The sequence below is a fragment of the Zingiber officinale genome, chromosome 6B (genome assembly GCF_018446385.1).
Source record: "Zingiber officinale cultivar Zhangliang chromosome 6B, Zo_v1.1, whole genome shotgun sequence".
NCBI classification, from domain to species: Eukaryota; Viridiplantae; Streptophyta; class Magnoliopsida; order Zingiberales; family Zingiberaceae; genus Zingiber; species Zingiber officinale.
The window spans coordinates 82,729,920-82,757,241 of NC_055996.1; the positions used below are offsets into that span (position 1 = coordinate 82,729,920).

Consider the following 27,322-nt stretch of genomic DNA (forward strand, 5'->3'; position numbering starts at 1 on the left):
TTTTATTAATACATATAAATCATATTTAAATATATAAAAATATATATATATTTAAAATTAAAAATTCTAATTAATTCGTATAAATCAGATTTATATTTTAATATTTTTTTTACTGTTTTATATTTTTTTACTTATTGATTGTTAATTATTACTGATTGCAGCGCTCTTGACTCTTGATTCTTAAGTTAACCATGTCAAATATAACAATTTCATCCACTCAAAAAGATATTGCTTGGAATTATGCAACATGTTCAGATCCTAAAAATCCAAATGTTGTCAATTGTATTTTTTGTGGTAAAATAACAAATGGCGGAATTTATCAACACAAGTTACATTTAGTTGGGGGCAATAGAAATGTGAAAGCTTGCCCGAAATGTCTCGAGCATGTTAAAGAAGAAATTAGAGAGTTCATGCAAAAAAAGAATAATTTGAAGAATCAAATGGATGAAATTCCTCATTCTGATGATGTTGATAATTTGGAAGGTTTGGAAGAAGATGATCACCAAACTAAAGTTAAAGGGAAACGATCAATATCCAATTCAAGTAACCATCCTACGGTCCAAGGTAAAAAGTGTAAACAAACTGGACCTATTAATCTTTATTTTATGAAAGATGTCGATGAAATTGTCAAACAAAGACGTGCAAAAAGCAAAGGACAATTTGATGAAAATAAAAAGAAGTTAAGAGATATTGTAGTTGAGAAATTTGCAAGATGGATGTATGATGCTGGAATTCCCTTCAATGCTGTTAAATATGATTCTTTTGAGCCTTGTATTGAAGCTATTGGACAATTTGGATCAGGGATGAAACCTCCATCATATCATGAAGTGAGGGTTAAGTATTTGAAGAAGGAGTTGGCAAATACGAACTCACTTCTCAAATCCCATGAAGAAGATCATGCTAAGTTTGAGTGCACAATCATGGCAGATGGATGGACAGATAAAAAGGGTAGGACTCTTATAAATTTTTTGATGAATGGTCCCCAAGGAAGTGTATTTGTCGAATTAGTTGATGCTTCAGGCTATTCTCACACAGCAGACAAAATGTTTGAGTTGCTTTCTAAATTTGTGTATCGCATTGGAGAAAAAAATGTGGTTCAGATTGTAATAGATAATGCAAGCTGCAATGTCAGTGCAGGTAATATTTTAAATTTTTGTTAGCTATTAGCCTATTACTTCCAATTAATAATTGAATTATATTTTAAATTTTTTTTGATTAAATGTTTTTGTTTTTTCAGATCGTCTTTTGGAAAACTGATTTCCACACTTGTACTCGACTCTCTTTGCAGCTCATTGTTTAGATTTGTTGCTCGAGGATATATTCAAAATTTCTCATCTCAGAAAATTGCATGAACGGGCGTTGATGGTTAATAGTTATATTTACAATATACCACAAGTATTGAGCATGATAAGAGAGTTTACTGGACAGAGAGACATGGTAAGAACCGCAAAGACACGTTTTGCAACCGCTTTTTTGACTTTAAAGCGATTTCATGTACAACAAGCAAATCTGAGAAAGATGTTTACATCTAAAAAGTGGGTAAATAGTCGATTTTCCAAAGAGGCCGCAGGAAAACGTGTAGCAGAAGTGATATTGATGTCTTCTTTTTGGAAAAATATGGTTTTTGCATTAAAAGTTGTGGTCCATTGGTGAAAGTATTACAGCTGGTAGACGGTGAAAAACAATCTCCTATGGGTTATATTTATGAGGCAATGGACAGGGCCAAAGAAGCTATCGCTGCGTCATTTAACAATAATGAAGAGAAATATCGTAACATTTTTGAATTCATTGACAAAAGATGGAACATTCAACTTCATCGACCTTTGCATGCAGCCGGATATTTCTTGAATCCAGAGTGTTTTTACTCAAACCCTGACATAGAAAATGATACAGAAGTGATGGAGGGTTTGTACAAGTGCATATCTAGATTGGTGAGAGGTGAGGATTTACAAGATAAGATCACGAATCAATTGGAAAAATACAAGAAAGCAGAAGGACTTTTTGGTTTGCCAATGGCTATCTGACAAAGAACTTTAAAATCACCTGGTAAATTTATAAATAATATATTGTGCAATATCAATATTGGATGGTAATAAAGTTAATCTTATAATTTATATGTTTTTGTTTTTCAAGCTGATTGGTGGTCTTCTTATGGTGCATCAACTCCTGAATTAAAAACATTTGCAATGAAAATTTTAAACCTCACATGCTCTTCTTCAGGCTGTGAACGTAATTGGAGTGTTTTTGAACATGTAAGTTGGATTTTTTTTAATGCATATTAAAATTTATATTATGAACTTAACGTTTTACTTTTTAATTTTTTTTTGTAGATACATTCTAAGAAAAGAAATAGGTTGTCTCAACAACGATTGAATGATTTGGTATATATCAAGTACAATAGAGCTTTGAGGAGAAGATATGACATGCAAGATAAGATTGATCCTATTACTTTGTCAGAGATAGATGATAGTAATGAATGGTTGTTGGGAAAATTGGATGACAGTGATAAAGACAATGATAATGATTTTGTCTTTGAAGGTGAAGATTTGCGTTGGAGTGATGTAGCACAAGCATCTGGGGTTGGTGAAAGTGCATATGACTTTAGATCTCGAAATACGTCTTCTTCAAAAGGGACATCATCATCTGCATTAGCAAAAAGAAAGCAGTCTTCAGCACAAACTAGTCTTGTAAATGAAGAAGAAATTAATCTTGATAATGAAACTGAAGAAGAAGATACTAATGGATACAAATCAAGCGATGGAGCTGATGACATAGATTTGGACAATGAAGATGAAGAAGATGATTATTTTGATATTTGATATTTCATGTATCATATTTTCAAAGACTTTTAATTTTCAGTAATCTGCAATTTCATCAAAGAATATTTTGTTTATTGTTATTTGGATTTTCAAAGACATTTTGAAAGTTTTTTAATAGATATAATAGCCCTTTTGTTTATTACGTTTTTTTCCGTAAAGCCCGCGCTTCGCCTTGCGCTTTAAGCCCAAAGACCCTTGAGCGCTTTTTTGCGCTTTGCGCTTTTGACAACTATGGCGCTTACCTCTAGACTGGGAGCCTTCCGAGCGGATCTAGCCTCGGTCTTGATCATTTCAACATAGCAACGCCAAATGGCCAGTAGGTCACCTATGACTTCTCCCACCCAGTCGTCTACCGGGAACTTGATCTTTTGGCAGTAGGTTGAAACTACCGCTTGGAACTCATTGAGGGCCGGTCGGCCCAAGATGACGTTGTAGGCTGAGTGGGCGTCTACCACAATGAAATTTGTGGTTCTGGTCCTCCTGAGTGGCTCCTCTTCAAGTAATATGGCCAACTTAGTTTGACCGATCGGCTGCACCTCGTTGCCAATGAACCCATAAGTGGGGTCGTCATTGGCAGTAGCTTGCCTCGGTCGATCTGGAGTTGATCGAAAGCCTTCTTGAAGATTATATTCACCGAGCTACCTGTGTCAACAAAAATTCGATGAATGGTGTAATTCGTGATTACCGCTCGGATGATAAGGGTGTCATCGTGAGGGACTTCCACTCCCTCGAGGTCTCGGGGACCGAAGCTGATCTCATGCCCACTTATCGTTTCTCGGTTGCAGCCTACTGCATGTATCTCCAATCGGCGAGCGTATGACTTCCTGGCTCGGTTGGAGTCACCGCTAGTCCGCCCACCGGCAATAATGTTTATTTCTCCTCGAGCGGTATTACTTCTATTTTCCTCCTCTCGAACAGATGACCTGTTTTGCTCGCGAGAGGCTAGGGGATGGTCGATGTTGGACTGCTGATGGTCGCGCTGTCGCTCGGGTGATCTTCTTGCACCCTCTCGTCGTTCGACGGATTGATGCCTGTGCCGCCTATCAGGAGAGGGCGATCGGCGACGATAGCCCCTTGGGGTTGGCCGGGCGATCGGTGGCAGGCCGCGACAGTCACGTGTATTGTGTGACGCCGACTGGTGGAAGGAGCAAAACATGGACGTCCATACCTTGCCTTTCGATGTCTTTGGTCCGTCGGAAGTCACATGTTGTATGGAATATGCCCTCGTTTCCTGGCGAGGCCGGCCTTCGGCTCTTGGCCCTTTCGGCGGTTGGTGGCTGGCTGCTCAGTGGTCATCGTTCAGTCGTCATCGAGGGTTCAACTGGTGCCTCCTTCCTTTTTGCCGCCTGGGCCTCCTCCACATTTATATACTCATTAGCCTTCTTGAGCATGTGGTCGTACTCGCGGGGTGACTTCCTGATGAGGGACCGGAAGAAGTCTCCCTCGACGAGCCCCTGGGTGAAGGCATTCATCATGGTTTCAGATGAGACTGAAGGGATACCCATAGCTACCTGGTTAAATCGCTGGATGTACGCCCAGAGAGCTTTTCTCGGTCCTTGCTTCAAAGAAAATAAACTGACACTCATTTTTTGGTAGCACCTACTGCTCGCGAAGTGGTGCAGGAAGGTCGTTCGGAAATTCTTGAAGCTCCGTATTAATCCGTCCGGCAGCCTTCTGAACCAGCGCTGCGTCGAGCCGGAGAGTGTGGTGAGGAAGACCCGACATTTCACCCCATCTGTATATTGGTGAAGTGTAGCTGCGTTGTCGAACTTGCCCAAATGATCATCCGGATCAGTTGATCCGTTGTACTCTACGATCGTCAGCGGAGCATAGTGCCTCGGCAACGGGTCCTGCAATATTGCTTCTGAGAACTGGTGATTGATCCGCTCAGGGGATGCGTCGCCTCGCGGCGCTTTGCCTTTCCGGGCATCTCGAACGAGCGCTTCGTTTGAAGAAGATCCCCGCTCTTGATTCGCCTGCGCGATTTTTGAGGGCGTCTGGTACAAAGCCCGGTGGAAAGGTATCGGCGTAGGGGGTGCTTCTCCCTGCGTGTCGGTTGACCCTCGATTTTGTCCCCGGATGAAAAGTTGTTCCGGCCGGTCCTCCTGCACCGCTCGACCTCCTGACGCTGACGTGGCCTGTTGCGCCAGCCGATCAGCCAGCGCCTTCTGCTGTTGCTGCTCGACTATTTTGGCTGCTCGAGCTTGCACGAGCATATCGAGCTCCTCTTGAGTGAGCATCACGATGTGAAGGCGTGCAGCTTCTTTCATCTTCTCTGCTCGGATGCAGGTGCGTTCCTACAGACGACGCCAAATTTGATCCTGTCCGAGAATCGAGGCGATGGACGCTGGGAGAATGTGGTGCTCTTGTTGACCATTGGTGGACTCCAAGCTGGAGGATCCTGCAATCACAGTAGCGTCAGTGCTGAGCTAGGGAGGGGTTCCCCGACGATGGCCCTCCAACGCTCAAGTCAGTCCCCGACGATGTGTAAGTAAGGAAGCAGAGAAGCAGAGAATAGTGTAGCTACAGTAGACATTATGCATATCTCCGTTGAAGCTTAGTGCTCCTTATATAGGGCTACCGGGAGCGCGTGTGCACGCTTTTCGAGGCGTGCACGCTTCTCAAAGCTTTCCCTGAAAGGACATGTCAGGAAAGCATCACACTATACCTCAATGACCCGAGCATATCGCTGGCATGACAGTGGAAGCTTCCGTCGTACGATCCTCTGTCCGGTCATGCCGCCAACCATGCCGCCTGACGGTGGCACGAGTTCCCACAAGGATATCGGTTAATCCTCCTTTTGTCTGTTAGTGGGCCGAGCGGGATGGTCGCTCGGCCAACCCTCAGCCGTCCAGGTGTCTAGCCCTTGGGCCGAGTGGGGTGGCCGCTCGGCCAACGTTCCACCATCCGAGCCCCGTTGTTGTGCCGAGATATATCTGAGTGTGATTGCTCGGTTGCGCTCCCGTTTCGCCGGCTCTAAGGTTCGACTTAAGTCTGAGCGAGCTGGCCGCTTGGCGTGTGCCTCGCCGACACATGGTTTTCTGAGCGTTGGAAGCTCGGTATGCAACCGAGCTGTGGTAACATTGGGTTGATATCGGCCTAGCTATCCTTCGCCTCGGTCGAACAAGTGGGTTGTCCGACCGGCCAGCGATACAAGGGCGTTGACTGCCTAGGCTTTGACTTCCACCATGGTAACGACCCTCTGAGGGGTGGGCCCTTATCACCGGATCACCTCTCTTAGAAGTTCACTCTACATCCAACTATTCTTCTCTCATTCTTGAACCTTTTCATTCCAACCTCTTAATTCCATGTAAAGTTTGCTCCAATTTTTCCAAATTGTGGATTCCTCTCAATTGAAGGCTTTAGAGAAATTTCACTTCTCTTGTAGGTTTTTTGTAGTTATCTTTAGAAATCTTCTATAAATGTTCTAACTATCAGGCGAAACATAAAAGACTTACTTTTATTCCTCTATTTTGTTACATCGTTTATCTTAATATTGCATGCAGAGCAGGAAATGTTTGTTGTATGCACTATGTAGTCATATCAGATACAATTTTAATTCTGTCTTGTTAAGAGAGCATTATGTTCATATCTTATCATTCTCTCTTCTCTGAATCTTATAAAGTTGATAGAAGCTTAATTGTCTCTGTTGAGACAGTTTAGAAGCTTAATTTTTATCTGTTGAGAGACAATTGTAATAGTTATGCTTGCAACTTAACTAAGAGAAGACCGGTGAGATAGAGTTAAATCAGGTCAAAGTTGTATGCCAATTTTCTGTTATTTCATCAACTGCTAGATTTGGGTCTGTATCTATTTGTTCCCGAATAATATTTTTTTCTCTCTATTTTATCTTTTCTAATAACCTCTCAAATTCATTTTGGCATAGTAATGTTTGCTTGTTGTATGTGAATAACATTCATCAAGGAGACTCATCTTTGATACTAGTAAAACAAGACTTAGAGCTGAAGCTGAATATAAATTTGGACGAAAAGCATTTGTTACACCCCTAGTAGATCCAACACTATTAACTGCATTGTCACACATATTATGGACCATATTATAGAACTCCAACATATAATGTCATGTAATAGCTATGTAGAATTTTAGGACTTCTGACCTCGAGAATAATATGCCCTGGATAAGCTTGGACTCAAATTTTCTTCTAATGCAACTGATATCCATGGCCTTCTTTATAGACTGTTACCTTCCCTCTCGATTGTCAGATTAGCAATTTTGGTTGAAGTGACAAAAAAATCCAAGGGGGCGTTTGGTTTAGGATAATAGGAGTGGGGAATGGGAATGAGAATCATTGATTCCCATTATTAATGTTTGGATTATAGGAATAGGAATATAAATAAGGGAATGAATCCTTGAAATTGGGTAATAACTCATTCCCATGTACCTCCCCTTCAATGAGTCATTACCCTATTTTCATCAATCAAAATATTCCCTTATTCCAAAAATACCCTTGACTTAAAACTAAAATTTTCTCCATTAATATCAAATATCAAAATATATTTATTTATTTTTTCTTTCATATCACTTATCTTTCCTTATTCTCTCTCATTATATTTTCTCTCTCATCATTTTATCACACACTTTCTCTCTCCTTAATCTCTCATATCACACTCTCTTTCCTCTTTTTTTCTCATTACACTTTCTCTCTTATCCTACTTTCTCTCTCCTCAATCTCTTCCATCACACTCTCTTCCTTCTTTTTTTTCCTCATCACACTTTCTCTCTCATCACACTTTCTCTCTCCTCAATCTCTCCCATCACACTCTCTTTTTTCTCATCACACTTTCTCTCTCATCATACTTTCTCTCTCCTCAATCTCTCTTATCACACTTCCTCCTTTTTTCCTCAACACACTTTCTCTCTCATCATACTTTCTCTCTCCTCAATCTCTCTTATCACACTTCCTCCTTTTTTCCTCAACACACTTTCTCTCTCATCATACTTTCTCTCTCCTCAATCTCTCCCATCATATTCACTGTTCTCTTTTTCTCTCACCATAATTTCTCTCTCTTCAATCTCTCTCATCACACTCTATCTCCTCATTTTTTCTCACTATATTTTCTCTCTCTTCATCCTCTCCCATTATACTTTCTCTCACATCATATTTTCTCTGATCATGCTCTCTCCAATCACACTCTCTTTTTTCATTTTCTCATAACACTTTCTCTCTTCATTCTTTCTTATCACATTTTCTCTCTCATAATACTTTCTTTCTCATCATTCTCTTTCATTATATTTTTCTCTCACATTCATCTTTCTCTCACATCTAATTTTTTCTCTTATTTTCCTTTAAGGGTAAAAAAGGAAACTTTGATTTATTCCGATAGAAGATATACAACTAACCAAACATTGCTTTTAAGAGTGATATTCATGCTCATACCCATTCCCATTCCACAATACAATGATTCCCATTCCGATTCCTATTCCTAGGAAAGAACCAAACGCCCCCCAAATCTGCTACATGAACTGTATTGCTGTGACGACAGTGCAACTGATGCACCGGTGAAAAGAAAAGATAAAGTTTGATACCATGTCATTGATGCTGATCTACTGTTTCAGTTACTTACAACTTTCTTATGGCGGTATACAATGGGGCTGGAATGCTACATCAAGGTAAGCAAAGAGTTTACTTGCCATTCAATTATGATATAAGAAAACTTTACTTTGCTGATAATTAGTTTGGACTCATACTCGTGATTTACAATAATTGCACGGTCTACTCTACCAGTATCCATCATATTTACAGTTCTATAGTCCCAATTTGTCAACGCATTGTTATTCTGAATTATTATTCCCATAGCATGTAGACTATATTTATTGCTCCATGTGTAATGTGGTTCTTAACGATGGGCACACTTGTTTTTTGTACTTCATTCAATTATTTAATTTTACGTGTAAATGCTGTTTTTGATATTTTTCAGTTGTGAAACTTTATTCTTACAAATATTGTTTATAGATGATAAGGATTATGGCCCACGGCTCTGTTGCTCTTAACTTTATACAGATAGGTTTATTATACTAAGAAAAACAAAATTTGGATAGATTTGTTTCCCCTTAAACTAGGAAAAGTTCGTAAACGTCATTACATAGTTCGTATGATAACCCAAAAAAAGTGCAGATGACAAGGCTTCCATTCAAACATGATAAATGTTGTTGGGGAAAAAGAGATGGATTTAAAGATATTGGGATGGTTTTAGAAAGACTGCAACCCCAGGCTTCATGAAACATGGCTTATCTCTTTAAACGACATCAAACCTTCTTTTCATGTGTTCTGAAAACGATTTGGGACCTGCAAGATCATTTGGAGCATGAGTCTAAAAAATTACTTAGTGCTGGAATTTTGGAATCCAAAAATATGATGGGAAAAAAGAGAAAATCAGAGATGCATTTTTAGCAAAAAGTGTGAATAATGAATGTGTGGGCACATGTCATCACAAAGTAGCATCCAGTCCCCAGGTTTGACCCCTCATCTATCTTCATCTTAAAATTACATTGCCTCTTTGACCTCCTAACTCGAACAAGGTTGGTCCTGTAGACTTTCTTCTAGTTCTGTATATTTGTTAAAAAGAAAAAAATAGTAGTGATGGCCCAAGCTTTGGATCTAAACTGTAGGTTAGGTTTGTACCGGTCCTTCGGTTTTGGGTCTCAATTAGCGTCGCTTCACCCAGTCCTTGACTAATTCTATGATTAAACATGTTTATTGTTTGCTGCATACGAATATTGTTATTTGATTGGATTCTAGTTACGGAGTTAGTTATGTTAGAACCGTAGTTGTGTTTTGATGTGTTATCAAATAAATAAGTTTAAGTTAGGTTCTCAATGAGTTTTAATATGTGCATATAAGAGTTTTCACATCAGTTTCTTTATTCAAAATGCATAATTTAGGATAAAAAAAAATATTTTATTAAATCTAGATATTCAATTTTCACTACATAATATGTCAACTTCTCTATTTTTTTTCTCTCTCTCCTCCATAATGTTTAAAGAATAGAATCCATTCTCTAAATTTAGAGAAGAATTATTCATAAATGTAAAATTTAGAGAATAAATAGGGTAGTTAATATAAAGTTTTTTTAGCTATTTTATTTAAAATTTAAAATAAAATTTTTAGATAGGGTAAATGATGTGAATACTCTAAGTCTATAGAGACTTAGGAAAATACACATATACTCAATGGTTAAAGAGCATCGGACACGACAGACCTTGGTAGAAGACGCAAGCGAGCGAGCGAGAATGATGACATAGGAAAAGGAGTCAATGGACTCAGTGCATTCGAGGTATGAGGAGTTGTGGAAGAGTACTTCGACAGAGCGAGAAGGATTCATATGAGCGAGTCGGAAGGGCTCAGTGCATCCAAGGGACGAGAAGCTAGAAGGAAGATTACGCAAGGTGACCGAGACAAAGCACGGACATCCAAGCGGCCAAAGAAGGTGAAGTCAGCAAATGGTCAAGTCTAAGGTTGATCATTTCTAGGTGATCGGAAGAACTCCAAACGATCAAAAGTCAACTGATGAGTAGCTAAGACCGTTGTCGAAATGGATCAGAACAACCATATCAGCAAGCCTCCAGTCGATTGGAAACTCTCCAGTCGATCGGAAAGGGTTGAGTAATCGAGAGTCGTTATTGAGCCATTGTTGAAACAAATAAAGGTTGAGGACATATTAGCATCATCTAGGCAATCGGGGAGTGTCTGGTCGGTCGAAAATGTCATGTCAGTACACTGATAAGATCGAGATGAAGACTATAAAAGGGATTGAAGTTCGAAGATCAAATACAACACACTCAAATTCATTGTTTTTGTTCTCAATTGTCTTTAAGATCGACGCTCGTGTTTGTTGGATATTGGGGCCTAAATGGACCAATACGATTGTGAGGAGGAAAAATCGGAAGCCATCAATTGTTGAAAGTCGTAATTGACTTCAAAATTGAAATCTACGTTTCGCGTAGATAGATTTAGACTATTAATTTGCTCAAAACCGATTAAGGGTGAATGAGAAATTAATGTTCAAAGTCGGCCCAAAATAACGTTGGTTATTCATTAAGGAAATGCAAGGGAGAATAGTCCCACATCGGAAATTTCCGATGTGCATTCCTTACTTATTAATGATGTTGAGTTATTGGAGTTAACTCAGAAAAGTACCAGGTACTCTCTGCTCAGGGGCGAGCAGGTGCTCGCACCTGTGAGCCCGCCACCCGCACGTGCGCAATGGGCGCTTTGGGCGCTTTGTAGGCGCACTTTGCACTTCGCACCGTCGCGAGGAGCATTGAGGAGCTTAAATTTATGCTCCAGGTGACATTGCAGTGCCTACATGGCACTCGGGTGACGTGTCAGGCTAGTACCTGAGCCAGCCATGTGGCAGTGCGCAATGGGAGCTTGTAGGCGATTGAGCATCAACGCGAGGTTGGTTGGGCGAACGGATGGCAGCCGTTGATCAACGTTGATCACAATGAGTCACGATCTGACGGCTTGGGATGAGACATGATCTGAAGCATCGGATCAATGGATCCAGATCCGATGGCTGATAGATCTGAGGGTCACAACTCTTAGATCTGATGGATGAGATTAAAGGGGCTATGTGAAGGGTTATAACTCTTCAGTCCGGACGGCCCAGATTAATCCACCCAAAGGTCACACCCCTCCCTAAAGCCTCTTCCTTCTGTATAAATAGAACCCTCCAGATTGGAATCAAATCACTCAACTTAATCTTCTCTTCCTCAAGTATTCACTCACTCATCTTGTGCATTCAAGAGTCCAAGAAGCCTACGAGAAGGTTCGCTGGTCTCGGAAGTCGGAGTGCTACGATTCCGAGACGATTGTCGTCGTTGTATCTTGGGAACGAATTGCAACAATCCGTTAAGCACCGTAGCGGAGCAATATCGTTTACGGAGATAGTGTCGAACACTAGCCTCGACGATCAGTTTGCATACTCCGGAATTTACCGGAAACAACAGTCGTAAACGATATTTCGTACAAACTGATATGGCTACCAACGACGTTCCAACCGCCATTCCTGTTGGGACCTTAGATGGCTAGAGGGGGGTGAATAGCCTCTTTGGAAAACACTAAACAACAATTTCTTCAAGAACTTTGTTAGCACAGCGGAATTAGAAAACTAAAACAAGAAAACACAGCACACTAACTCAGAGATTTACGAGGTTCGGGGATAACTTGCCCCTACTCCTCGGCGTGTCCGTAAGGTGGACGAATCCTCTTGATCTTTCGGTAGATCACACCCCGGAAGCTATCCGGCTAAAGGATTCTCCTTCTCGGTGGAGTAACCTCTCCACAAAGTCTTTAACAGCAGTAAGAAATTAAGCACAAGACTTACAGTAGTGGCTCAAGTGAAATGATCAAAGGAAGCTCACAGCCACAATCAGCGAAGAACAAGCGCACTGCTTCAATCTTCCAGAGAGTGTTTTCACATCAAGAGCACAAAAAGCATTGTCCCGAGAGCCTCTCCTCTCCACCTTCATATGCCTCTCTGCTCTGTAACGGATCTCTGCCAAACCTGCAGCAAATCCCTGCAAATCCCTGCAACCGTCCACGACGTCGCCAATCACACTTCTTCCTTGTCTGATTGTCTCAGCTCCCACCAATGGCATCCTCGTTTCCACTGGTACCTCTGAGCTTGAACCTATCAGCACAAGTCAAGCTGATTTCGACCAAACGGCTGCCAGCAGATCGCAAACGAGACGTTGCTACCAAAACTGGTTTGTCCGCAGCGAGACACAGCAAAAGCTTTTTGTTGCCTTCTACTAATGATCCTTAATTTGAATTCACCCAACATCGTAATCTGTAACCTGAAACTTCGAGAAAACTTGCAACAGATGGTTAGAAACGAAATAGGTAAAAGAAATTGCGAATCGTAAACAATAAGAGAAAGCGATGCAAAACAGTTACACCGTGGATCGGCCGCCAGACCGATCCACGCCTATTTATCGTCACCGATCGGTCGGGACCGATCAGTGCTTGTCTCGATCGGTCCCAAGACCGATCCACCCTTCACGCGAATCTGTCACCGATCTGGGGACCGATCAGGACTCACCGGATCGGTCCGTAAGACCGATCGATCCACCGTAGCTATCGAGATCATCCGATCGGTCCCCGATCGACAAGATCCACTGCTCGAGTGTTATCCGATCGGTCCCCGACGACAAGATACACTCGCTGTTATCGAGTGTTGCCCGATCGGTCCCGCATCGATCAGAAACCGGATCGGTCCGAGACCGATCACCGTTTATTAGCACCGGATCGGCCTGCACCGATCCAAAATCGTGAGTCTCGAGTCAAGCTTCCAAGGTTGCTGTCCTCACCCCGACGGTCCGGAGAGCGTGCTACCAACCCTCTCCGACCATACATGCCAAGCTTCCACACTTGGACTTCCCAATTGCTCGGTTTCACTCACCAGGACTTTCCAAATGCCTAACATCCCGTTAGGACTTTCCCAGTCAGCTTCACTCACCAGGACTTTCCCGTGCCAAGCTCCTCGCTTGACTTTTCCCACAAGTCAATCAGTTAACCAAGTCAACCTTGATTAGTAATTAGTCCGAGTTAATTTAATATCTGATTCAAACTTAAATCGTGTCAACATCAAAACAACATCCGGGTCGGATCGTATCAACAATCTCCCTTTTGTTGTTTGACAACACAATTTAAGTTTAGATCAGAAATTTCAGGGAAATTAAGATCTCCCCCTAAGATGGATATAACTCAGTTACTTTCTCTCTTTTTTTTCTTATTGATTCAAAGAGGTCAAATCGTCTCTAAACTTAATTATTTTCTCCCCCTTTGTCAAACACCGAAAAGGTGTAAAATAATGAATAAGACTGACAAACACCTCCCCCTATTAACTAATAACGCCTCAATCTTAATCCACATAAAAAAAACGGTATATGAAAAACAATGGCATATGAAACATCATAAGTGTATCATGAATAGTGAAGCATCATAAATAGCATGAATATAAGAAACACAGCTAACATCCAGTTCAGATAAATGTATCAAAGACATAGTATCAACAAAACAATCAAAACATAGAGAATGTCAGCCAACATCCTCATCAAGAGGCTCATCAGCAGCATCACCTGGAAGAGTGGAATCGAAGAGGCATGTCACGCCTGAGGGTAGCTCGCCCGCAGAGTGCTGAGGAGGTGGATGGCCGCCATCCATCCTAGAAATGCCTGATGTGTCGCCAACTGCTGTCTCTAGAGTATCGAAGCGCTGATCAACTGGAGGCGCAGGCCATACCATCTCCTCGTGGCGGTCAAACCGGCTCTCCAGCTCAGCGATCCGCCAGCACAGATCTGGATCCTCCTCGCCATATGCAGCAGCAGCAGGAGGACGAGCAACCTGTCGTGGAAGTGGTAGCTCACCCAGTGCCCTCCCATCCTTCCACCTAACCGGCCCATCCTGACTTAGGATTCCGGACTTGGAAAACGCACGTTTCCCAAGTCGACAATCCTGCCTGACCATCTTCACTATCCTCCCCCTAGAGACGTCAATACCCATGGACTCGAGCCAATCAGTAATTATATGCCCAAAAGGCATATAGATGTTGTCGCCGCTCGGTTCACTATGGGATATGATAGACATATAGACACTCGACATAATATCAAAATCTAGACGTCGACGTAACCCATAAAGCATCAGACAGTGATATGGTCGAATTTCTGCCAACGGTTTAGAGGTGATAGGTAGAAGACATTGTGTGACAACTTTGAAAAGGATGTAGTCAGGAGCAGAGAGTCTAAGGGCTGCAAATGTAGGAAAGTCGTCATCTAACTCATCTAAACCATCCAGTCTCGGATGACCAAAAAAGTACTCATAGATTGAGTCAGAAGAGACATTAAGAGGATAAGGTATGGGTTCAGGCAAAACAGGATAGATGGAGAACACCGTCCCCGAACACAAACGACAACCTAAATACCCAAAGAAGTCAATTATGTTGAGATCAACGTTTTGCTTAGCCACTCTTGTCCTATAACTACCATCAGGAGTCTGATGAAGGTTGTTATAGAATTCAGATACTAGATCAAAGTTGATGTCCCTTTCTAGAAAAACCAACGAATCGAGCTTGTAGTAGGCAATGGTTTCTAAAATAGAGGGACAAGATTCCTGCATGAACTTCTTATCAACAGATCGACAAGGGAGTAATTTGAAAGTCCTCTCCTTAAATGATTTTTCAAATTTTTGGTTGGGGAATCTCCCTGAACTAGCCGGTTGAGGTCGGGAGGTAGCAGGAGCTTTGGACTTGGATTTGGATTTCTCGGTTGGTTCCTTAGAGGTACTCTCACCACTAGTGGGTTTCTTCCTAACCATTTGGACAATGGGAAACAAAGAGAGAGCACCGAGCCACAAACAAACAAACCGAGACAAACACAACAACGGATGAGAAATGAAAGCACAATGCCAAGTTCTATAGAGGTAGGAGTTACCTTGGAGCCATGGAACTCTCGGCTAGGGCTTCCGAGGGCTGGAGCTTCGGCGTGCAAGGAGAAGAGAAAGGGTGGGCTGGTGGGAAGAATCGGCTAGGGTTCGCGTGAATGAGGGAAAGAGGGGATCGGGAGGTTTTAAGGGTTAAGATGGGTGTACAGTGAAGAAATGATCGGACGGTTGTCCGATCAGAAGGTATCCGACGCTCGATCGGTCACCGCATCGATTAGGAACCTCTGATCGGCGTGGACCGATCGGGTGATCGAGTATTCAAGCCTCGATCGGTCACCGCATCGATCAGAACTTCCTCGATCGGTCCGTGACCGATCGTAGATCGAACAAGAAGCCCCTAAGTCACAGCCTTAACCATTGGAACCACCGATCGGCCTATGGACCGATCAAGAGCCTATGCGATTAGATTATCCCGATCGGTCCTGACCGACCGAGTCGCACAAAATAACCCGATCGGTCCCCGGACCGATCGATTCATGCATGTAAAGATTGGGAAGTTGATCGGCCGTCGACCGATCCATCTTTCTCCCGATCGGGCAGAGTCTCGATCGCTGTCTCGACATCGAATTTTCGTGATTTCAAGAATCAAATCCTTTGATAGTTCGTAGAAGTTTCTCCAGTAAAACTTTCAAAATCAATATCTAGAACCCTGAGAATCTACAAGCATAACTATGTCCTAACGATGGGCTCTTATGGTGTGAATTTGTTTATAATTTGAGACTTTCATATTCGACTACAAACACTGAGATTTCAGACAAGTTTCAAGTTTGTCAAAACAGACAACTTGTCCTAATTTGCAATCAAGGCATGAAAGCTGAAATTCTTGATTCTTGTTATGTTTAGTTTCAAGTTTGTCAAAATATATTCAATTTATTATTATTTCCTTTAATAACCTATCGTTCTATCAATCAAAAGTCATGACATGAACCAAACAACAATACCAATCAACACATTAACCATCAACCATGATTAGAAAAATTTCTAGGCAAATGTCCAACCAAGATTCCTTGGTTGGAATATATGAGTAAGATCTAGGAACCAAATACACATGAATTATGTAATGGCCTTCCCCATACTCAATTAATGTCTCTTCAACCTAATTATTCAAGGGATGCATAATACATTTTGAATAAATTGGTTGTTCCTAGCATCTCACCCCATTTCTAGCAAACAAAAACAATTTGTTAAACCTTATCGTTTGTGTGAGATGTCCCCAAATTGCCCAAATCAGTTTCCCAATTACTCTTGTCATCTTAATAGTCCTTATTGATCATGGTGAAGTTCTAATGACCTAAGGAGCCAAACACATTCCCAACTCCCTCCTTAAATGACTAAATTCATTCTCCGGAAGGGGTTTTGTGAAGATATCGGCTAGGTTTGACTTTGACTCAACATATGTGAGCACAATGTCTCCCCTAGCTACGTGATCTCTTATGAAGTGATGACGCACTTCAATGTGTTTGGTCCTCGAATGATGGACTGGATTTTTAGTTAGGTTGATTGTGCTAATGTTGTCGCATAGCACTTGTACACCCTTATAAGAGAGTCCATAATCCTCTAGGGTGTGTATCATCCACAACAACTGTGATACACTCTCTCCCATGGCAATATATTCAGCCTCGGTCGTGGAGAGAGCAACACAATGTTGCTTCCGACTTGACCAACTAACTAAACATGAACCTAAAAATTGGCAACCCCCACTCCTACTTTTCCGATCCAATTTGCACCCAGCATAATCGGAGTCGGTATAACCTATCAAGTCAAATGATTCAGTACGAGGGTACCAAAGACCTACTCTAATTGTGCCTTTAAGGTATCTCAGAATTCTCTTAACTGCAATTAAGTGAGATTCCTTGGCACAGACTTGATACCTAGCGCACATGCCCACAGCAAAGAGTATGTCCGGTCGACTAGCTGTGAGATATAGAAGACTACCGATCATGCTTCTATATTGCGTTAGATCAACTGATTTTCCACTCTCATCATTGTCAAGACGAGTGCTCGTCGCCATAGGAGTGGATACTTCCTTAGAATCACTCATTTTGAATTTCTTAAGCATCTCTTGAGTGTATTTTGCTTGATGGACATAAATGCCATCTCTAGTTTGTTTGATTTCTAGTCCAAGGAAGAATGTCAACTCTCCCACAAGACTCATTTCAAACTCACTTTCCATGTGAGTGATAAATTCATTTAAATAGCCCTTGTTATTTGAGCCACAAATTATGTCATCGACATATACTTGGGCTACAAAAATATTTTCACCATCTCGACGAAGAAATAGTGTTGGGTCTATTTGACCCCTTACAAAACCCTTTTCTAATAGATAAGTCGACAACCTTTCGTACCAAGCTCGAGGTGCTTGTTTTAGCCCATAAAGAGCTTTCTTGAGCTTGAACACGTGGTTTGGAGCTTCGGTATTCACAAACCCCGGTGGTTGTTCAACGTAGACTTCTTCTTTAATGAAACCATTTAAGAAGGCCGATTTAACGTCCATTTGATAGAGCTTGAAACCTCTATGTGCAGCAAAAGCTAGCATTGAACGAATGGACTCCAATCGTGCCACAGGAGCATAGGTCTCATCATAATCGAGGCCTTCAACTTGACTATAGCCCTTGGCTACTAATCTTGCCTTGTTTCTTACTACCTCTCCCTTTTGGTTTAACTTATTTTTGAAGACCCATTTAGTTCCAATAATGGTGGTCTTCTTAGGTCTAGGAACCAAGTCCCACACTTGGCTTCTTTCAAATTGACCTAACTCATCTTGCATAGCTATGACCCAATCAGAATCATGCAATGCCTCATCAACTAGTTTAGGTTCGATTTCTGAGATCAAAGCAACCTCATTCGACTCATTTCTGAAGAATGATCTAGTCCTAACCCCTTGTTGGATGTCTCCCACAATCTGGTCTTGTGGATGACTAGAGACTATCCTAGATTGCCTTGGAGTTGGCGGTGCCTCATGAGTGGTCTCACTCAGCACAGGCAAGAGATCAGATTGAGCCCTTTCTTGCCTTTGCTCATCATCTTCAGAGTCAACTTCGACTCTTCCAATGTTTTGATCATTCAAACTTAGATTTCTAAGTTCGAATTGAATTTCTCCTACATCCCTTGATTGATCATTTGATTTAGGGATTTCTTCAAATGCTACGTCTGAGGACTCTTCAATCAATTTAGTCCTCTCATTGTAGACTCGATAGGCTTTGCTGGTAAGAGAGTACCCGACCAGTATCCCTTGATCAGCCTTAGCCGTGAACTTCCCAAGATGGTCCTTGGTGTTTAAGATAAACACTTTACAACCAAACACCCTAAGATGTTTAATTGTAGGCGGTTTCCCAAACCAAAGTTCATGGGGAGTCTTTCCTAAAAACCTATGTATTAAAACTCGATTTTGCACATAGCAAGTCGTATTCACAGCTTCACCCATAAGTAGCTCGGTAGTGAGTACTCATGCAGCCTCTTGTAGGACTCGGTTCTTTCTCTCCACAACCCCATTTTGCTGTGGGGTCCTTGGAGTAGAGAACTCATGTCTATATCCCTTTTCTTGACAAAACTCTAAAAACCTATGATTTTGAAATTCCCCACCATGATCACTTCTAACGGTTTTAATTGTTGTCGATTTTTCATTTTCAGTTCTTCTACAAAAGGAAATAAAAATATCTATAGTTTGGTCCTTATGTTTCAAGAAGAAAGTCCATGTGTATCTAGTAAAATCATCAACGATTACCAAACAATATCTACTTCCATTCAATGATATTACACTACTGCAATCAAATAGGTCCATGTGCAATAAATCTAAAGCAGTAGATGTACTTACATTGCTTTTACCTTTATGGACAGCTTTTGTTTGCTTACCCTTTTGACATGCATCACATAGTTTGGTCTTGTGGAACTTGATGCTTGGTAAGCCTCGCACTAATCCTTGGTTGGCCAACTTCCAGATGTTCTTCATGTTTACATGTGCCAATCTTCTATGCCATAACCAAGACTCTTCTTCTTTCGACATGAAACACTTAATCAAAGCATTAGTAGCACTTTTAAATGATACTTGATAAATATTGTCAACCCTTGTGCCTACTAGTACCGTGTCAAGTGTGTCAATGTGTTTAACCAAACATTGACTTGAATGAAATTCAATTGTGTAACCCGTATCACACAATTGACTGACACTTAGGAGATTAAAAGTCATCCCCTTGACTAGAAGGACATTCTTGATATGAAGACATTCGGATATATGAATGTCTCCAATTCCTACAACCTTAAGGCTACCATTATTACCAAAAGACACATTACCTCTACTTTTGTTTTGAATGGTAGTAAACAGTGATTTGTTCCCAGTCATGTGCTTGGAGCATCCACTATCAACAAACCAAGTTGATAGATGCTCCCCCTCGACCAATGCCTACAATACACTAAAAATAGAGGTTTTAGGTACCCAAATCTTGGGACCTAATGCTTCTACAACGAAAGACCTAGGAACCCATGCCTTGGTCATACCTTTCCTAGTTCCATAAACTCTAGAAACATGTGATCTACTATTTTGAGTTCTAGACATTAGAGAAATGAAACTCGACTCCTTGGGTTGATACCCTAACCCGGCTTTGTTGTAAACTGCCCTTTGGGCATTTAGAATCATGTCTAGAGTCTTAAAGCTAGTTGAGAATTTCTCAAGCATTTTCTTGAGTTTCTCAACCTCACCCTTTAAGGCCTTGTTCTCATCCTCAAGGACTTCTAGATGTAGGTCATCGACCTCATCTTCCCTAAGGGTCCTTAAGGTTTTTACTTCTTCTTTCAACAATTTATTTTCTGTTTTTGACTTTTTAAGCAATGTAGATAAGTGAGTGATAGTTTTATAACACTTTTCTATATGAGAAGGGGTTACCTCTTCATCATCCGAAGATGATGAAGCCGTGGTTGAAGCGCTTGAGTCATCACTCTCGGATTCGGACTCTTCCCTTGCCATGAGTGCCAATTGCCGAGTGCTCTTTTCCATCTTCTCTTCTTCCTCCGATGAGCTTGATGAGGACTCATCCCAAGTGGCCTTGAGGGCCTTCTTCTTCTTGGCTCTTTCCTCCTTCCTTTTGGCTCGTTCCTCCTTCCTCTTTAGTTTCGGACACTCGCTCCGAATGTGTCCTTTCTTGCTACACTCATAACATGTAACATTAGATTTATCAAAATTTTGATCATTAGTTTTACCTTTTCCTTTGTATCTTCGGCCTCTTCTCATAATCCTCCTTACGAAGTTCGCCATCTCGCTTGATGATGATCCACTTTCATCATCGGATTCGGAAGAAGAGGTGGATGAGGAAATCTCCTTTTCTTTCTTCTTTTCCTTCTTCCTTCTTCCATCCTTGCTCTTTGGTCCTGCAAATAAAGCAATACCCTTCTCTTTTTGACCTTTGTTAGCAAGCTCATGAAGTTCCATCTCACAGAAAAATTCATCTAGTTTAACAATGGAAAGATCCTTGGATACCTTGTAGGCATCTACCATGGATGACCACAAGGCATTCCTAGGAAAAGATTTAAGAGCGTACCTTACTAAGTCACGGTTTTCTACCCGTTCATCCACGGAGTGGAGACCATTGATGATCTCCTTGAATCTCCCATGAAGTTCACTCACCGTTTCATTGTCCTTCATGGTTAGATTTTGGAGCTGATTCAATAATAGGTCCCTCTTGGCAATCCGAGAATCCCGAGTTCCCTCTTGGAGCTCGATGAGTTTGTTCCATAGGTCTCTTGCACTTGAGAACGGACCTACCTTGACGAGTTGGTCCTTGGCGATTCCACATTGCAAGGTGACCATAGCCTTGGCATCGGCTTGTGCTTTGCGGAGTTGTTCGGTAGACCACTTTGACGACTCGAGTTCCTTACCTTCTTCATCCTTTGGTGGTGTGAAACCTTCCTTGACTGAGAACCACATGGCTATGTCGGTTTTGAGGTAGTACTCCATGCGGCCCTTCCAATATTGAAAATCTGCTCCTTCGAAGTAAGGTGGACGGTTGGTGCTAAATCCCTCCTTCATGGCCATTGTTTTGCTCTTTGGGTTGTTAAGCCGAAATGAAGAGCACCAGGCTCTGATACCACTTGTTGGGACCTTAGATGGCTAGAGGGGGGTGAATAGCCTCTTTGGAAAACACTAAACAACAATTTCTTCAAGAACTTTGTTAGCACAGCGGAATTAGAAAACTAAAACAAGAAAACACAGCACACTAACTCAGAGATTTAAGAGGTTCGGGATAACTTGCCCCTAGTCCGTAAGGTGGACGAATCCTCTTGATCTTTGGTAGATCACACCGGAGCTATCCGGCTAAAGGATTCTGGGTGGAGTAACCTCTCCACAAAGTCTTTAACAGCAGTAAGAAATTAAGCACAAGACTTACAGTAGTGGCTCAAGTGAAATGATCAAAGGAAGCTCACAGCCACAATCAGCGAAGAACAAGCGCACTGCTTCAATCTTCCAGAGAGTTTTTCTCCACAGTGTTTTTCACAGCAAGAGCACAAAAAGCATTGTCCCGAGAGCCTCTCCTCTCCACCTTCATATGCCTCTCTGCTCTGAAACGGATCTCTGCCAAACCTGCAGCAAATCCCTGCAAATCCCTGCAACCGTCCACGACGTCGCCAATCACACTTCTTCCTTGTCTGATTGTCTCAGCTCCCACCAATGGCATCCTCGTTTCCACTGGTACCTCTGAGCTTGAACCTATCAGCACAAGTCAAGCTGATTTCGACCAAACGGCTGCCAGCAGATCGCAAACGAGACGTTGCTACCAAAACTGGTTTGTCCGCAGCGAGACACAGCAAAAGCTTTTTGTTGCCTTCTACTAATGATCCTTAATTTGAATTCACCCAACATCGTAATCTGTAACCTGAAACTTCGAGAAAACTTGCAGCAGATGGTTAGAAACGAAATAGGTAAAAGAAATTGCGAATCAGAAACAATAAGAGAAAGCGCATGCAAAACAAGTCATACTGTGGATCGGTCAGCAGACCGATCCACGCTTCTATTTATCGTCACTGATCGGTCTGGGGACCGATCAGGTGCTTGTCTGATCGGTCCCAAGACCGATCCACCCCTTCACGCGAATCTGGCATCGCTGTGGACCGATCAGGACTCACCTGGATCGGTCCGTAAGACCGATCGATCCACTCGTAGCTATCGAGATCATCCGATCGGTCCCCGATCGGATCCACTCGCAGCATCGAGTGTTATCCGATCGGTCCCCGATCGACAAGATACACTCGATGTGCTATCGAGTGTTGCTGATCGGTCCCCGCATCGATCAGAAACCGGATCGATCCGAGACCGATCACCGTGCTATTAGCATCCGGATCGGTCTGCAGACCGATCCAAAACTGTGAGTCTCGAGTCAAGCTTCCAAGGTTGCTGTCCTCACCCCTGACGGTCCAGAGAGCGTGCTACCGAACCCTCTCCGACCATACATGCCAAGCTTCCACACTTGGACTTCCCAATTGCCTGGTTTCACTCACCAGGACTTTCCAAATGCCTAACATCCCAGTTAGGACTTTCCCACTGCCTGGCTTCACTCACCAGGACTTTCCCGTGCCAAGCTCCTCGCTTGGACTTTTCCCAATCAGGTCAATCAGGTTAACCAAGTCAACCTTGATTAGTAATTAGTCTGAGTTAATTTAATATCTGATTCAAACTTAAATCAGTGTCAACATCAAAACAACATCCAGGTCAGACTGTATCAACAATTCCGACCGCCGTTCCGACATCCATTCCGCACGGAGAAAAGCGGGAGAAATTCACCGGAGCCGACTTCAAAAGATGGCAGCAGAAGATGCTGTTCTACTTAACAACGCTAAACCTTGTACGGTTTTTGCGTGAAGACCCGCCAGTCGCTACGGACGGTAGCAAGGCTGCTTGCGATACGTGGACGCACGGAGATTTTCTGTGTCGCAACTACATTCTCAACGCCTTGGACAACACGTTGTATAACGTGTATTGTTCATTGGAGACAGCGAAATCTTTGTGGGAATCGCTTGAGAAGAAATACAAGACCGAAAATGCCGGACTGAAGAAATTCATCGTCGGTCGGTTTCTGGATTTCAAGATGGTGGACTCAAAGAGCGTCTCATCTCAAGTCCAAGATATGCAATTAATACTGCATGATCTGGACGCCGAAGGAATGAAGCTGAACGAGTCATTCGCAGTTGCTGCGGTAATTGAGAAGCTCCCTCCGTCATGGAAGGATTTCAAGAATTACCTAAAGCACAAGCAAAAGGAGATAGGGCTGCAAGACCTGATCCTGAGGCTACGAATAGAGGAGGATAATCGAAAGTTATCCGACTGCAGAGGAACCAAGCGGACTATAGACGATATGTCCAACCTGGTCGAGCCGAACGCTAAAAAGCCGAAATAGTTCAAGAAGAAGGCACAAGCAAAGAAGTTCAAGGGATCCTGCTACAACTGTGGAAAGGCAGGACACCTGTCCAAGGACTGCAGACGCCCGAAGAAGCCAACCAAGGGGCCAAAGGATGCTGCGAACCACGTCGCAACCTCTCTTGAGGACTTGGATCTCACTGCGGTTGTATTTGAAGCCAACTTGGTGGATACCAACCCAAAGCAGTGGTTCATTGATACTGGAGCAACTCGTCATATCTGTTCCGATAAGGCGATGTTCTCCAAGTATACTCCGATAAATGGCAGGAAGCTCTATATGGGTAATTCCACGACGTCGCCAATTGTCGGACTCGGAAAAGTTGTTCTGAAGATGACGTCCGGAAAGGAGCTAACACTCATTGATGTACTCCATGTTCCCGACATCAGTAAGAACCTAGTTTCTGGAGCGGCACTAGTTAAGGCCGGATTTAGGCTAGTGTTCCAGTCAGACAACTTTGTACTTACGAAGAATAATATCTTCGTAGGAAAGGGGTACCTAGAAAAGGGTCTATTCAAAATGGTTGTAATGCCTGTACTCCGAAATATTGATGGTAATAAAATAAATGCTTCCAGCTATGTTGTTGAGTGTTTTAATTTGTGGCATGATCGACTCGGACATGTGCATAATAATACTCTTAAACGTCTCGTCAAATTAAATTTATTACCAAACGTCAATGTTGACGGAACACACAAATGTGAAGTGTGCGTGGAAGCAAAAATGACGAAACTACCTTTTCATTCGGTGGAAAGGTCAACGACTCCTCTAGAGTTAATACATAGTGATCTATGTGACTTGAAATTTGTGCAAACTAGAGGAGGTAAAAAGTATTTTATTACTTTTATCGATGACTGCACAAAGTTCTGTTATGTCTTTTAAGAAGTAAAGACGAAGCCCTAGAGGCATTTAGAACTTATAAAACAGAAGTTGAAAATCAACTTGACAAACGAATTAAAATAATTCGTAGCGATAGAGGTGGAGAATATGGTGCACCGTTTAATGAATTTTGTTCAGAATCTGGCATTATTCATCAAACAACGGCACCTTACTCACCTCAATCGAACGGTGTTGCCGAACGTAAAAATCGAACACTAAAAGAGATGATGAATGCCTTGTTGATAAATTCAGGCTTACCTCAAAACTTGTGGGGGGAAGCAATATTATCGGCAAATCACATTCTCAACAAAATCCCTCATAAGAAAAGTGATAAAACTCCTTATGAACTATGGAAAGGCCGTGAGCCTTCGTACAAATACCTGAAAGTGTGGGGGTGCTTGGCAAAGGTCGAAGTACCTAAACCAAAGCAAGTAAAGATCGGACCTAAAACGTTCGATGCGGTATTTGTCGGATATGCCCATAATAGTAGTGCATATCGTTTCCTAGTTCACAAATCGGACATTCCCGATATTCATGTGGGAACAACCATAGAATCTCGGAATGCAATATTCTTTGAAAACGTATTCCCAAATAAGAAGGGAAATGTTGAAAATGATAACAACGGAAGTTCAAACGAGAATGTCGCTACGAACTTAGTGTTATAAAAGAACTATTGACGATCAAAACAAAGAGCCACGTCGTAGCAAACGGGCTAGAGTTGAGAAATCGTTCGGCCAGATTACATGACTTTCATGTCGAAATGGAACCAAGAACATTAAGTGAGGCTCTCTCTAGTCCCGATGCTCCAATGTGGAAAGAAGTCTCAATAGTGAGATTGAGTCTATCATGAATAATCATACTTGGGAATTAGTAGACCTTCCTTCTGGTAATAAACCATTAGGTTGTAAGTGGATACTAAAACGCAAGTATAAAGCTGATGGATCAATTGACAAGTATAAGGCCAGACTTGTAGCCAAAGGGTACAAGCAAGAGGAAGGCCTTAATTACTTCGACACCTACTCACCGGTGACAAGGATTACGTCCATACGAGTGCTAATAGCCATTGCAGCACTGTATGACCTTGAAATACATCAAATGGATGTTAAGACTGCGTTCTTAAATGGTGAGTTGGAAGAAGAAATTTATATGGAGCAACCCGAAGGGTTCATAGCTCCAAGAAATGAGAAAAAGGTGTGTCGACTTGTTAAGTCGTTATACGGACTTAAACAAGCGCCTAAACAATGGCACGAAAAATTTGACAAAGTAATGCTGTCAAACGAATTCAGAATAAATGAATGTGACAAATGCATTATGTCAAAGACATACCCAAAAGCTATATAATCGTCTGTCTGTACGTAGACGACATGCTAATAATGGGCAGTAATCATGATGTAATCATGACTACAAAGAAAATGTTGACCAAAAATTTCGATATGAAAGATATGGGTCAAGCAGATGTTATATTGGGAATTAAAATTCTCAGGACATCAGAGGGGATAGTTCTAACACAATCCCATTATGTAGAATCAGTATTGAAAAGATTCAATGCGTACGATCTTTCTACTGTAAAAACACCTATGGATCTAAGTCAACACTTAGCGAAAAACCATGGTGAGACCATATCGCAGTTGGAATACTCTCGGATAATAGGCAGTTTGATGTATCTTACAAACTGCACACGTCCGGATATTGCCTGTACGGTCAACAAGCTGAGTCGTTTCACCAGTAATCCAAACGACGCCCATTGGAAGGCATTGATGCGAGTTCTTAGATATTTGAAATATACTATGAACTATGGATTACATTATGGAAAATATCCCGCTGTGTTGGAGGGATATTGTGATGCTAATTGGATATCAGATACAAAAGACTCCAAATCCACTAGTGGATATGTATTCACGATCGGTGGGGGAGCAGTATCTTGGAAATCCACTAAGCAGACGTGCATTGCTCGGTCGACTATGGAATCCGAGTTTATAGCACTAGACAAAGCAGCTGAGGAAGCTGAATGGCTGCGGAACTTCTTGGAAGATATTCCGAGCTGGGAAAAATCTGATCCATTGTGATAGTCAATCGGCGATTGGAAGGGCACAGAGTAGTATGTATAATGGGAAGTCAAGACATATACGTCGTAGACATAATACCATTAGGCGCTTGATCTCGAATGGAGTGATTGCAATCGACTATGTTAAGTCCAAAGATAATTTGGCAGATCCTCTTACGAAAGGGTTGAGTCGAGATCAAGTATCTGCTCATCAAGAGGAATGGGATTAAAAATCTACAACTGAAAACGACTGAAGTGGAAAACCCAACCTTGTTGACTGGAGATCCCAAGATCTTGGTTCAATGGGACAACAAAGTTTCAGAAGTTGTGGTTCAGCACAGGAGATAGTTTATCTCTATCCCAATCCTAGGATGAATTTGTGCTGTCCTACCTCATGTAGTGAGGTTAAGCTTATGCTTTTAGTGACTTCTATACCTTATAAGGTGGAGTATGGTAGGATACTCTTGATAGAAGTGTCACCTATGTGAGTGTGAAGACAGGCCGCTTCAATGAAACACTCATGAATCCAAGATGGTGTCCATGGCCAAAACGGAACCAACCATGAGAACCTAAAGTAGGTGAGATAGGTCTCTGTAGCTGAGCAGTTCAAGACATCACGTTCACTGCGCAGCCTAGTATACTCGATAGCATTCCACTACGGAAGGTTCAAAGCCACAAGCTACCTCTCCCGATGCAGTGACTTATCGATTGGACTCTTGTA

General features: G+C 42.0%; 1 protein-coding gene across 1 annotated transcript; it reads left to right on the forward strand.

Annotated features, from left to right (window-relative positions):
• Positions 1-440: 440 nt before the first annotated feature.
• Positions 441-2,024, forward strand: LOC121991168. The gene is made up of 4 exons (XM_042545186.1): positions 441-1,137; positions 1,289-1,437; positions 1,486-1,587; positions 1,665-2,024. The coding sequence occupies exons 1-4, from the start codon at positions 441-443 to the stop codon at positions 2,022-2,024; spliced, it is 1,308 nt and encodes a 435-aa protein (XP_042401120.1).
• Positions 2,025-27,322: the final 25,298 nt, after the last annotated feature.